Source organism: Perognathus longimembris, chromosome 7, assembly GCF_023159225.1.
Source record: "Perognathus longimembris pacificus isolate PPM17 chromosome 7, ASM2315922v1, whole genome shotgun sequence".
NCBI lineage: Eukaryota > Metazoa > Chordata > Mammalia > Rodentia > Heteromyidae > Perognathus > Perognathus longimembris.
In genome coordinates this window covers 28,731,255-28,745,890 of record NC_063167.1, presented here as the reverse complement: position 1 = coordinate 28,745,890, position 14,636 = coordinate 28,731,255, and the positions used below count along the sequence as shown (strand labels likewise).

At 40.3% G+C, this 14,636-nt stretch overlaps 1 protein-coding gene across 4 annotated transcripts in view; it reads right to left on the bottom strand.

Annotated features, from left to right (window-relative positions):
• Positions 1-14,636, bottom strand: part of St3gal3 (ST3 beta-galactoside alpha-2,3-sialyltransferase 3) — a 170,090-nt gene that overhangs the window by 140,094 nt on the left and 15,360 nt on the right. For all 4 annotated transcript variants that reach the window (XM_048351112.1, XM_048351110.1, XM_048351114.1 and 1 more), the window contains exon 2: positions 10,765-10,909. In XM_048351112.1, coding sequence (XP_048207069.1) covers positions 10,765-10,879 — 115 coding nt within the window. In that variant the 5' untranslated portion in view covers positions 10,880-10,909. The remainder of the gene's footprint in view (positions 1-10,764; positions 10,910-14,636) is intronic.

Sequence of the window (14,636 nt, the reverse complement as noted above, 5' to 3'; positions counted from 1 at the left end):
AGCTAGGATTACAGGTGTGAGCCAACAGCACCCAGTTGGCTTCATATTCTTGCCAACAATTTGTTAATAGTATGTTACAACTTTATTCTGATGGCTATCTACTGTTGTTATGGTTTTACATTTTCCTGATGACTAATAAAGATGTCTTTTCATGTATTTGAGTCATTCAAATATCCTCTCTTGTACTGTTGCTCTTCAAATCTTTTATTCATTTTTATTAGGCTGTTTAGCTTTTTATTAATTTATAAAAACTGTTTACATATTTTGAATACAACTCTTCAAGTACTGAATTTTTATTGCTAAATAGTGTATATTTTTCCCATTCTGTGGTATGCTTTTTATTCTTTTTTTTTTTTTTTGCCAGTCCTGGGGCTTGGACTCAGGGCCTGAGCACTGTCCCTGGCTTCTTTTTGCTCAAGGCTAGCACTCTGCCACTTGAGCCACAGCACCACTTCTGGTCATTTCCTGTATATGTGGTGCTGGGGAATTGAACCCAGGGCTTCATGTATATGAGGCAAGTACGCTTGCCTCTAGGCCATATTCCCAGCCCTGCTTTTTAAGTCTTGATTATATCTTTTGAAGATTAGACCATTTTAAAACTTAATTTTATCAATTTTAGTCTTATGGTTCATGCTTTTTACATCCTGATCCCTTTGTATGTGTATCCTATTAAAGAACAGAAATAAAATTATTTTACTCTATTTCCTTTTTTTTGCTGGTCCTAGGTCTTGAACTGTGGGGCCTGAGCACTGTCCCCTGGCTTCTTTTTGCTAATGGCCAGCACTCTACCTTAAGCCACAGTGCTGCTTCTTGCTTTTTCTGTTTATGTGGTATTAGAACCAACCCTGGGCTTCATGCATACTAGGCAAGTACTCTACTGCTAAGCCACATTCCCAGCCCTCTATTTCCTTTCAAACTGTTTTATTTAACATTCCAGAAATCCATAGTTTTATGTTGGTATATTTCATTTTACTTCTAAATTCTGTATATCATTTCATGATACGAACACCCTACATTTACCTATTTGCCCAACCAACCCCCAGGACAGAAATAAATTCAACCACCAATTCCCTGGGGCTACAAATTATGTATGTCTCTGATAAATTATGTGTAATATAGTTATGTGAAGATTTAAAAGACTAAATAAAACACATGGATATACTTAAACTTTATTCAAGTAATTTTTACTTGATACCTCTCCAGAACAGCTATACCAGTTCACTTTCTCACTGACAAAGAATACAGGTTACAATTCTTACATTCTTGTCAACGTTTAACATTATCTAGCATTCTAATTTTTGTCAAGGAGTTATAAGGCTATATTTTGTTTTAACTTGGATATTTACTATAGCCATCATTTTGGATATCTTTTCATACTCCTTACCCTTATAGATTCCTTAATTCTGTAAACTTCTTATTCCAATTCTTTGCCCATTTTCTTCTGAGATTGCTGCTTTTTCCTTCTTGATTACAAGAGAAACCACTAAATTTTATATATGGATATTTTCTCTATCCTAGTATATTACTTGAATTTTAACTTTATCTATGGTGTCCTTAATAGCACAACATCTTTAAATGTGATAAACAAAGTCATTAGTTTTTTGCCTATGATTTTTTTCTCTTTAAGGTTTTGTTTTATTTAGCCCTTTTCTTATGCACCTAAGTCGCTGTGGTGGTTAATCTTGATTGTCAACTTAATTGGGTTGAGGTGTGCCTTAGAGAACAGTGAAGCACAACTCCGGATGTCTCTGAGAGAGTGTTTTTGAGAGCAGATTCACTAGGGAGGAAGTCACCAGTTCTGAATGTGACCGACACTATCCGTAGGCTGAGGGTCCTGATGGAATAAAAGGGGTAGAAAAGAGAAAGCCAGCAATCACAGACACATCCCTCTGTGCTTTCTGGATGCCATGTTTTTTCCAACATGATGGGCTGACCTTTGAAACCAAGAGCCAAAGGTTTAAGTCCATCTCTCAGGTGTCACAGTGATAGAAAAAAATGACTAAAACAGTCACAAAGATAGTCTTTTATTTTCTTCTATTACTTTTCTCACTTTGCCATTCTCATTTAAATCTTTAGTCATTGGTACAGGATAAGTTATGGAGCCAGCTTTACTCAGCTTTATCCTATAAGATAGTATATGCTTTCTCCTTAGTTTCCTGTTACAAAGGTTTCTTTTCCCGGGAACTTGCCTCCTCTACTTTTGTTCTGTTTTGTTTTGTTGTTTGAGGGGGGGTTGATGGTTCCTTAGAAACATGATTTTGCTATGTAGCCCACGCTGGGACTCAAACTTTCAATCCTCTTGTCTCAGCCTCAGGTGCTGAAACTACACAGGTATGGGCTACCATGCTGAGTTCCTTCTTCCTTTGATTTGTAGTGATATCCTTATTTTATTTATTTATTTTGGGGCATGAACTCAGGGCCTGGGCACTGTCCCTGAGCTTTTCTGCTCAAGGCTAGTGCTCTAACACATTGGGCCACAGCTCCACTTCCAGTTCCCTAGTGGCCAATTGGAGATAAGAATCTCATGGACTTTCCTGTTCCATCTGGCTGTGAACTGTGATCCTTGGATCTCAGCCTCCTGAGTAGCTAGGATCACAGGCATGAGCCATCAGTGTCCAGCTGGTGATACCTTTAAATTCATTAAATTCCTATAGACACAGAAGGCAAAGTGATGTTATTTTTTGTATTTCTTTAAAAATCAGTAAAACAAACATTTACAAATATGATCACTAATGATTTGTAATTTCCTTCTGTGAAATTATCTGTTCAAGTATTTCATCAACTATCTATTGGTGTTACTTTTCCCTCTCCCTCTCCCTCTCTCTCTCTACACACACACACACACACACACGTTTGGGTTTTTTTTTGCCAGTACTGGGCCTTGAACTCAGGGCCTGAGCACTATCCCTGGCTTCTCTTTGCTCAAGGCTAGCACTCTGCCACTTGAGCCACAGCACCACTTCTGGCCGTTTTCTATATATGTGGTGCTGGGGAATCAAACTCAGGGCTTCATGTATACAAGGCAAGTACTCTACCACTAGGCCATATTCCCAGCCCCTACATATATATTTTTAACATATATTAATAATACAAGGCCAGGCATGCTGACATGTGTCTGATGTCCCAGCACTTAGGAGGGTGAGGCAGGAAGATTATTTGAGCTGGCTGGGAATATGGCCTAGTGGTAAAAGTGCTCGCCTCGTATACATGAAGCCCTGGGTTTGATTCCTCAGCACCATATATATAGAAAAAGCCGGAAGTGATGCTGTGGCTCAAGTGGTAGAGTGCTAGCCTTGAGCAAGAAGCAGCCAGGGACAGTGCTCAGGCCCTGAGTTCAAGCCCCAGGACTGGCAGAAAAAAAAAAGATTATTTGAGCTCAAAAGTTTGAGAACAAGCCAGGCACTAGTGGCTCACACCTGTAATCTTAGCTATCTCAGAAGGCCAAGAGCTGAGGATGGCAGTTCAAGGCCAGTCTAGGCAGAAAAGTCCATGAGACTCTTATTTCCAATTAACCACCAGAAAACTGGAAATGGAGCTGTGGCTCAAAGTGGTAGAGTGCTAGCCTTGAGTTAAAGAACTCAGGGACAGTATCCAAGGCCCTAAGTTGAAGCCCCATAACCAACTAAAAAAAAAAATTTGAGCTCATTCTAGGCAACACAGTGCAACCACATCTAAAATACACACACATACACACACACACACACACACACACACTATGCTATGTATATTATATGTGCACATATACATATATGCATAGATAATATATACTATAATAATTATTATATGTAAAGTCTATATATATATCATATATACTGAAAATATCTCCTTTGCCACTTGTCTTTGCCTAGAATATCTCATTTGTTTGTTACTGTTTTGAGACAGGATTTCACTATGTAATTCAGTTTGGCCTAGAACTTGTGGTCTTCCTGTTTAAAGCAGTCAGAGTACTGGGATTACAGGTTTGTACCACCACATCCCGCTTAGAATCTCTCTCTTTGTGCCAGTCCTGGGGCTTGAACTCAGGGCCTGAGCACTGTCCCTGAGCTCTTTTTGCTCAAAGCTAACCCTCTACCACTTTAAGCCACAGCTCTACTTCTGGTTTCCTGGTTGTTAATTGGAGATAAGAGTCTCATACTTGGGAGAGGATGAGGGAGGGGGTGACACTATTCAAAAGGAAATGTACTGGGCTGGGAATGTTGCTTAAAGGCAGAGTGCTTGCATAGCATGCATGAAGCCCTGAGTTCAATTCCTCAGTACCACATACACAGAAAAAGCCAGAAGTGGCGCTGTCCCTCAAGTGGTAGAGTGCTAGCCTTGAAAAAGAAGCTCAGGGACAGTGCCCAGGCCCTGAGTTCAAGCCCCAGGACTGAAAAAAAACCCAGAAACTCTGAGTTGTTTTTCCTTTTTTTCCTCAAGACTAAGTATACTCTACTGCTTGAGCCACTGATCTACTTCCAGCTTTTTGGAAGTTAACTGAAGGTAGGAGTCTCATGGACTTTCCTGCCTGGCTGTTTGGAATTGAGATCCTCAGATCTCAGACTCCTGGTAGCTAAGATTATAGATGTGAGCCACCAGTAACTAATGAGTAGTTATAGTAGATATATGAGTAGATATTTTTCTAAGCACTCTAGTTTTTTTTTTATAGTACTGAGGTTGACCTCAGAGCCTTGTGTTTGCTAGGCAAGAGTTCTACCACTTGAATCATACCTCTAACCCTTTTTATTTTTTGTTTTTAATGGTCATGGGGCTTGGGCTCAGAATCTGGGCATTGTCCTGGAGCTCTTTTGCTCAAGGCTAGTGCTCTACCACTTTGAGCCACAATGCCACTTCCAATTTTCTAGTAGTTAAGTGGAGATAAGAGTCTCATGGACTCTCCTGCCCTAGATGGCTTCTCAAACTACAATCCTGAGATCTCAGCCTCCTGAGCTGCTAGGATTACAGGTGTGAGCCACCGGCACCCTGTACCCCTAACCCTTTTTGCTTCAGCTATTTTTCAGATAGGGTCTTGTTTTTGCCAGGGCTGGCCTTGGACTATGATTCTCCTATCTTATGCCTCTTACTGAGTGATAGAAGCATCTTTCAAAAGATGAATCTTGGTAGACTCCTGAGTAAGGATAAAGGCTAGTTGTCAAGGAAACAAAACATGATCAGATACTTAGAACATTCAGCCCCATGCCCAACTTCTAAGAGGGGAGAACAGCTGAAAGTTGAGTTGATCACTGTTAGTCAATGACTCAGTCAATCATACATACATAATGAACCCTTTATAAAAATCCCTGAATTGTAGGTTTTGGAGAATTTCCAAGCTGGTGAAACCAGGGAGAGCACGAAGGACTGTGTGCTCACAGAGGGCGTGGACCTCTGTGTATCTACAAGGTACTCCAGACAAAAGCAGGTTCTATCCCTCTCTATAATATACCTGGCAGTGACATAAAACCATAAGTTTTCTATTGAAAAGGAATTCTAGTGGGGGAAGGGAGCTGGGGGGAGGGGAAACAGGTGAAAATGAGAGAGAGGATAACAATGTTCAAAAAGAAATGTACTCATGATCTTACCTATGCAATTATAACTCCTCTGTACATCGCCTTTACAATAAAATTTAAAATAATAATAGTAAAAGAAATCTATGCTCCAACAGCATTTCACAAAGATTTCGCATTTAGAACTTGTCATTGATAGGTTTGTTTCTTTTTTAACTCTTTCTTGTGTCATGTGCTGAGAGCATAAATGCTGGGAGCATGAAGGTTGATGTTCATCTTCTACTCAATTCATCCAGAACAGTGCAAGGACCATAACAAATATTAGACTGGGGCTGGGAATATGGCCCAGTGGCAAGAGTGCTTGCCTCGTATACATGTAGCCCTGGGTTTGGTTCCCCAGCACCACATATACAGAAAATGGCCAGAAGTGGCGCTGTGGCTCAAGTGGTAGAGTGCTAGCCTTGAGCAAAAAGAAGCCAGGGACGGTACTCAGGCCCTGAGTCCAAGCCCAGGACTGGCAAAAAAAAAAAAAAAAAAGAAAGACTTGCTGAATTAATACTATAATTTAAAAAGCAGGTTGAACCAGATGCATAGGCTCAAGCTTGTAATTCTAGCTACTCAGGAGGCTGAGATCTGAGGATTGTGATTCGAAGCCAGTCTTAGCAAACAAATCTGTGAAAATCTTTTCTTTTTTCTGGTCCTGGGGTTTGGACTCTGGGCCTGGGCACTGTCCCTGGGTTCCTTTTGCTCAAGGCTACCACTCACTCTACCACTTGAGCCACAGAGCCACTTCCAACTTTTTCAGTGGTTAATTGGAGATGAGAGTCTCACAGACTTTCCTGTTCCAGCTGGCTTCAAACTGCAATCCTCAGATCTCAGCCTCTAGAGTAGCTAGGATTACAGGCATGAGTCACCAGTGCCAGAGGGAGACTATAATTTCTAAATAACCGCTAAGAAACCAGAAGTAGAGCTGTGTCTCAAGTGTGGAATACTAGCCTTGAGCAAAGAAAGCTCAAGGCCAGAACCCAGGCCCTCAATTCAAGCTCTAGAACCAGCATGCACACAGACATACACACACACAAGCGCGCGCGTGCACACACACACACACACACACGAAAAAACCAGATTGATACCTATACTAACTTTATACTTTGAAGGCTTCAGCTTCTCAGAATAAGCATTTGACTGAAGGAATTTCTTCTTTTTCTCTTCCTCTTACTTTCTTCCTTTTTCTTTCTCTACTCCTCTCTCTCAATAATCTATTTCTTCTCAGAGCTCCTTTCCCTACTCTACCAGGAAAAATACAGAATTAAATACTCGCTTCAGTATTATTATACTTTTCAATATGACAACAAATAAAATAATGGGCATGGGGATGTTTGTTTTTTGGGCTGAACTCTGGGCTTCTGAAACTCTCATTCATCGGTGTGTGGAACTCTACTACTTGAATCACACCTCTACTTCTGGGTTTTTTGTTGGTTAATTTGAGTGAAGAGTATCCTAGATTTGTGTTCCTGCACTGGCTTTTACTCTTGGTTCTTAGATCTCCACCTTTTGAATAGTTAGAATTACAGACATGAGCCACTGGCTTACAGCTAGAACATGAGTTTTGTTTATTTTAGGTTTTGGTTTTTTTTTTTTTGGCCAGTCCTGGGGCTTGGACTCAGGGTCTGAGCACTGTCCCTGGCTTCTTTTTGCTCAAAGCTAGCACTCTGCCGCTTGAGCCATAGTGCCACTTCTGGCCATTTTCTGTATATGTGGTGCTGGGGAATTGAACCCAGGGCCTCACGTATACGAGGCAAGTGCTCTTGCCACTAGGCCATATCCCCAGCCCTATTTTAGTTTTAATAATAAAAATAGTAATATTAAAGTGTTATACAGAGGGGTTATCAAGTCAGGTAATGAGTATATTTTTTTTTAGACAATATTATTGCCGTCTTTTACTTTCCCCCAGTTTCCTGGTCCTGTCCTTTCCCACAAGTTACATAGTTGGTTTTCCACAGAGCATATTTTGAATTGCATGACTGCACTTGTTCACCCTTCCTCCTTCCCTTTCAGTATCCTCCTTTATCATTCTAAAGAACACAAAAAAAAAAAAACCCAGAGCAAAAACAAACACCACCACCACCACAAAAAAAAAAGCTCCCATTTCCTGAAATTCATTTCAATAAACAGCATTTTAAATGTTCATAGAAGTTACATCTTTGGGTTCTTCTCCTTAGGGTATCCTCCTTTATTTAGTCTGACTGTGTGTGAATGCCCAGAGTCCTGTAGAGGTTATAATGTCTGGTTATATTTTAGATCTACCTTTCACATATGAGACAAAACATGCATAGTCTATCTCTCTAAGCTTGGCTTATATCACTTAGCATGATTTGTTCTAGGTCCATCTATTTCCCAGCAAATGACATAATCTTATTTTTTCCAATAGGTGTGTAAAATTCTATTGTGTATATGTACCACATTTTCCTGATCCACTCACTCATCTACTGAAGGGAATCTGGGCTTTTCCTACAATTTGGCTATTGTGAATACAACATACGTTTTTAAGACAGAAAACAAGAGTTCAATTCTAGTTTTCATAATTAATTGTATAACCTCAACAAATTAATTAAACCAAGTTTGCTCAATTGGAAAATGAAAATAATTGTATCTTCACAGAATTGCACTGAGGACTAAGTTAAAGCCAGTAACCAAGAGTTCATGCCTATTATCCTAGTTATACAGAAACTGAGATCTGGAAGATTGTGGTTCCTGTGCAAGCAAGGAAGTCCTCGAGAGTCCAGTGTCTCTAGCCATCCAAAAAGAAAAGGAAAGAGCTGGAAGGATACCAATGGCTCACGCCTCTAATCCAGTAACTTGGGGCACTGAAATCAGGAGGGTTATGGGTTAATGTCAGCCCAGACTGTAAAGTGCAAGAGACTCTATCTCCAAAATAATCAACAAAAGGCTGGGCTGGAGATGTGGCTCAAGTGGCAAAGCATCGCCACTGAACAAGCAAAGCCAAGCAAACACAAGGCCCTGAGTTTAAGCCTCAGTACTGACCCCCCCAAAACAATTAATTAAATTTGTAAACTGTGCAGTCTCATACCTGACACACAATGAGGCTTATTGAAACAAAAGGAGATCTGTACTCTTTGCATACATTTTCTATGAATGTTGTAGATATAGATGGATCCACTATCCTGAATATAAAGAATGCCTCTGACTATAGGATTCTGTACTGACATAAATACTCCTTATCCTGGTAGTCTTCTTGAGTTAAAAAAATAAGTCAGTGTAGAGAAATTTGTTTGTTTGTTTTGTTTTTGTTTTGGCCAGTCCTGGGGCTTGGACTCAGGGCCTGAGCACTGTCCCTGGCTTCTTCTTGCTCAAGGCTAGCACTCTGCCACTTGAGCCACAGCGCCACTTCTGGCCATTTTCTGTATATGTGGTGCTGGGGAATCAAACCCAGGGCCTCATGTATACGAGGCAAGCACTGTTGCCACTAGGCCATATCCCCAGCCCCAGTGTAGAGAAATTTGAATATACTCTCAGAATACAAAGTAGTTAGTGATAATTATAAATTAGGCATTTAAGCAGCACTTCAACATTCTATAAAAAAATAAATTAAAAATATAACATTATACTTTAAAATTTGGCTCAAAACTATCTCTCCTTACTTAGATCATATAAGAAATACCTAAACGACTTCCCAGGCACAGTTTCTATATTAGGGCCACAGTACAGGCCAGTTGCCAGTGCCTCTTCCAATTCATTTTCCCTCCCTCCCTCCCTTCCTTCCTTCCTTCCTTCCTTCCTTCCTTCCTTCCTTCCTTCCTCCCTCCCTCCCCTCCCTCCCTTCTTTCTCTTCCTTCCTTCCTTCCTTCCTTCTTTCTTTCTTCTTTTCTTTTCTTTCTTTCTTTCTTTCTTTCTTTCTTTTTCTTTCTTTCTTTCTTTCTTCCTGCCAGTCCTGGGGCTCGAACTCAGGGCCTGAGCACTGTCCCCTGAGCTTCTTCTTGCTCAAGGCTAAATACTCTACCACCACTTGAGCCACACAGCACCACTTCCAGCTTTTTCTATTTATGTGGTATGTGGTGCTGAGGAATTGAACCCAGAGCTTCATGCATGCTAGGCAAGCATTCTACTGCTACGCCACATACCCAGCCCCAACTTCATTTTAATGTTACAACTAACCTTATATTAGTAGACTAATTCTATTCTCTAGTGAGTTATATATGGGTTGTATATATTGGTTTCCAGCAGACATTTATAAAAGTAAACAAGTCACTGGAACTCATAATAGGTCACACAATATTTCCTAACCCAAGCTGAAATTAGACAAAACATCCAAAAGAGAAACTGTTATGTTTTTCTGTGTAATACTTCAAATTATAGCCCACAACAAACTGTGTTGGGGTACATGCTGATCAATGTCAGTCCAACTGCAAGCCTGTGGCACAAGGGACAATGGATGAATAGAAACCAAGCCAAAGGGCTCAGGTTATATAGGAAACACTGTAGCATATGAGACCAAAGGCTCAAGTAGAAGAGTAGAATTAGGAATTAGTGGGCAGTGAAATAAAGCTAATAGGCCAGCTAGGGGCAAGTTCAATACCAAAGGGCTAAAAAGATTAGGGACACCGTTTCCTTTGAGAAAATAAGATAAAAACAATAGTAAATTGGAAATTCAAGGAAAAAGTAAAGATTGAGGGCAGGAAAAAAAAAACTTTAATACCAAACCTTAAGGCAATAAATGGGGAATAACAGTGGTAATGTACTACAGTATTAAGAAAGAATGATGGGCTGGGGATATGGCCTAGTGGCGAGAGTGCCTGCCTTGGATACCCGAGGCCCTAGGTTCGATTCCCCAGCACCACATATACAGAAAACGGCCAGAAGCGGCGCTGTGGCTCAAGTGGCAGAGTGCTAGCCTTGAGCGGGAAGAAGCCAGGGACAGTGCTTAGGCCCTGAGTCCAAGGCCCAGGACTGGCCAAAAAAAAAAAAAAAAAAAAAAAAAAAAAAAAAAAAAGAAAGAATGAAAGCCTTCAAGAACTAGAAGTACAAGTATCATTTTTAATTGAAGAATAACACACACTCTCTGGGTTCATAAAAGGAACCGAGATTTACAATGGCATGCAGTTAAAAAAAAAAAAACACAAAACATCAGATTTCTCAATCTATAGCAACTAAAATAGTAATTTCTAAGCTTAAGTCTCAGAAATGTCCAGGAATGCATTGCAGCGCAGATAAGCCATAACTGCAGCAGGCCTTTCCTAGGACAGGCTAGAGTGACTATACTTACTGGAATCCTCCCACTGGAGTAAGTGTAGCTTCCATGCAGAGTAATACAAAAATCCCAGTACCAAAAAGAGGCAAAGGGCTAGCAGCAGATTGCGCACAAATACCAAGAGTCCCATCTTCACATGATTTACAATTTCCTACATGACCTAAAAAAAAAAAAAAAAATCAGTCTTAAAAGAGAACATAATCATCTTATTTTTTTCCTTTTTTAAATTTAATTTTATTGACAAGGTGTTGTGCAAAGGGGGTATAGTTACATAATAAGGCAGTGAATACATTTCTTGTGATATCTTACACCCTCATTTTTTATTTTTATTTTTATTTTTGGCCAGTCCTGGGCCTTGGACTCAGGGCCTGAGCACTGTTCCTGGCTTCTTCCCGCTCAAGGCTAGCACTCTGCCACGTGAGCCACAGCGCCGCTTCTGGCCGTTTTTTCTGTATATGTGGTGCTGGGGAATCGAACCTAGGGCCTCGTGTATCCGAGGCAGGCACTCTTGCCACTAGGCCATATCCCCAGCTCCCATTTTTAATTTTTAATTTTTTTGGGGGGCCAGTCCTGGGCCTTGAACTCAGAGCCTGAGCACTGTCCCTGGCTTCTTTTTGCTCAAGGCTAGCACTCTGCCACTTGAGCCACAGCGCCACTTCTGGCCGTTTTCTGTATATGTGGTGCTGGGGAATTGAACCCAGGGCCCCATGTATACAAGGCAAGCACTCTTGCCACTAGGCCATATCCCCAGCCCTACACCCTCATTTTTCTTTCCCTTCCCTAGATCAGGTAGGCATATATACAATATCCAGTGTACCAAAATCATATACAGTAACCACGTAGGGTACGCCACAGGAACATTATCATCTTATTGATGTTCTCTACTTTAAGAAGAAGTATCTATAGAGAGAATTTCCAAATAAATAAACACTAAGTTTATGATATAGCATCTACCAGCCTGCTCATCTCAGTCTCAAGAAACAGCTTCACCACAGCACAGCACCCAAGCCAGAAATCAGTGTGGTTATCCTTGTATATATAACATCTGGCTTTAGGTTTTATCCAGGTAAACTTATTTGCTCTTCAGGAAATAATAATAACAAACGTAGGAAATAATCATTATAAACATACATGTCCAATGCAGTTGTATCCAATTATATACAGCACATTATTAGCTACAAAAGAAGAGATATACTCCAATAGTAGTTGGGGACTTCAACACCCCACTTTTCATCATTGAATAGATCATCTAGACCAAAAAGATCAACAAAGAAACTGCACTGAAACCAAATGGATTTAACAGATGTTCCAGATCACTTAACCCAACAGCTGCAGACCTTACATCCTTCTCACCAGTACATGGAATATTCTCCAGAATAGACGTTAAGTTAAACAAAACAACACATGGTAGAAATGCAAATCAGTAAATTCTTTTAGAAATACTGAAATGTACAATATTCTTCTACCTTGACCAGCACTTGTCAATATGACTTTTCTCTCAAGTAACAGTGCAAAAAATGATGAAAATGACATAAACAGGAATGTTCATAGCAACTCTGGTTATAAAAGCAAAATACTAGAAACAGTTCAAATGCCCATCAACAGAGGCATCAGCTGGGGTCGTGGCAGCAAACAGATGGTACATACAAAGAACTAAAATGAAGGAGGCTTAACGGCAGGATTTCTACAGCTGTTAGTAAGGCTGAAAAGAACTGACGACAAGGAATAGTGACCTAGGCAGAGTCTAGCAAAGGCAGGAAGAGTGTCACAGGAGTCTGACAACAGCTGGCTGAAGAAAAGCTGCTCATCTGCAGCATGACCTCTACTAGAAGCCAGGCAACAGGCAATATATTCTGATCTCTCCCACAACTTTCCCTCTCATTTTCTCTTGGTATCTGGTCAGCTGATCCCAAATGGAAGACAGAGAGCAAAGGAGTCAGCCATTAGCATACAGAGCAAACAGGTGAATAATTCTTCAAGGGCAGGAGAATAAGTACAGAATATGATGTACCAATCAGAAAGAATGAGGCATATCTACATGTACCAACATAGAAAGATGTCTAGAATATACTGCTAAAGTGAAAAAAGTATCTAGGAGAAGGCATGTGTATGTGTGGCCTCATACTAGCAACAACAAATAAGACCAACAGTAACTTTAGAATTATATGGGTTCGGAGTTGATGTTTTCACAATATATTTGTTCATGTATTTATTTTTAATTTTTATAAAAGTTTTCAAAGTGAAACAAAAGCTTATATTTCCATTACTATCAAGGACTGTGTATCTTGTCCAAACAAACTCCCCTGGAAACAACTAAAACACAGGGTATAAACAGCCTGCAAGTGATTCTGGAAAGCTTTTTCTTCCCTTTTTATAAGGAGACTGAAATGTTTCGTACCAATTTCTGTCTTAAATGCAAATGTGATTTTTGAATTGTCACAGCCAGGCACTGACCACAACTCAGGGCTCTGGGACATACAACAGTGAGTCAACAGTTACTGACATCAATCACAGAGGCAAGGCCGTACCAATCACCTACCCAATTTCAGTCTTTTCCATTAAGAAAACAATTCTATGAAGAGAGTAGGACAGACATCCTAAACTAAACAACAAAGAAAAATGTGACAAAAACATGTATCATGACTTATTTACTATTTGGTAAAGTCTCCTGCCCCAGCTTCCTAAGTACTTAAATTACAGGCACAGGCCACCATACCCTTGCCAAAGTCTTCTTGACTTCATCACGTCCTCTAGCCAACTCTTACTTGTCCTTAAGTTTTAGTTTAAAGCCTAATTCATCCCACAGAGAAGTGTAATCTGTCTCTATACTTCAAGCTAAGATTCCCTATCAGATATTCCCATAACCCCTATATGCACCATGGCACTTCATGACATACATATATATTATTTAAGCATTTACAATGTAGTATTTATTATTTATATCCTAGCTCACCCAGGCAGGGAATGTGTCTGCTTTATTCACCTTTATGTCTGTGGTATGGACTCAAAAAAGTATCTGTTCACTAAAAAGCAGCACATATGCCACAGAAAGCTAGATTGCTTTAATTAGTCATAAAAAGAAACATGTATAAAAATTTGAATTTACTGAAATAAACTGTACCAAACTCTTGCTAATGCTAAAACATTCTACAATATGGTTACTTTCTGAACTATACCTGGTAACAATCTTTAATATGATTAAAAATTGATCTTCAAATGTCACCTATGAGCACACCTATGCGCTCACTTATGACAAAGTCAGAGCAAAAATAAAATCCCCTTTAAAAAACTACAAAGGTAGGGTGCCAGTGGCTCACGCCTGTAATCCTAGCTACCCCGGAAGATGAGATCTGAGGATCACAGTTCAAAGCCAGCCCCGGCAGGAAAGTCTGTGAGACTTTTATCTCCAATTAACCACCAGAAAACCAAAAGTGGCACTGTGGCTCAAGTGGCAGAGCCCTAGCTTTGAGCTCAGGGATAGCACCTAGGCCCAGAGTTCAAGCCCCACGACCGACACAACACGACCACCAAAACAACAAAAACCGGGCTGGGGATATAGCCTAGTGGCAAGAGTGCCTGCCTCGGATACACGAGGCCCTAGGTTCGATTCCCCAGCACCACATATACAGAAAACGGCCAGAAGCGGCGCTGTGGCTCAAGTGGCAGAGTGCTAGCCTTGAGCGGGAAGAAGCCAGGGACAGTGCTCAGGCCCTGAGTTCAAGGCCCAGGACTGGCCAAAAAAAAAACAAAAAACCACAAAGTAGTTCTAGATCATATCTCTGGTAAATATTTTTGAGACTAGATAGTTAGACGTTATTATATATCATTTATTATCCAGCTTCCAAACCAGCTACTGAAAAGCACAGCAACTTTTAAAAGATGTTTCT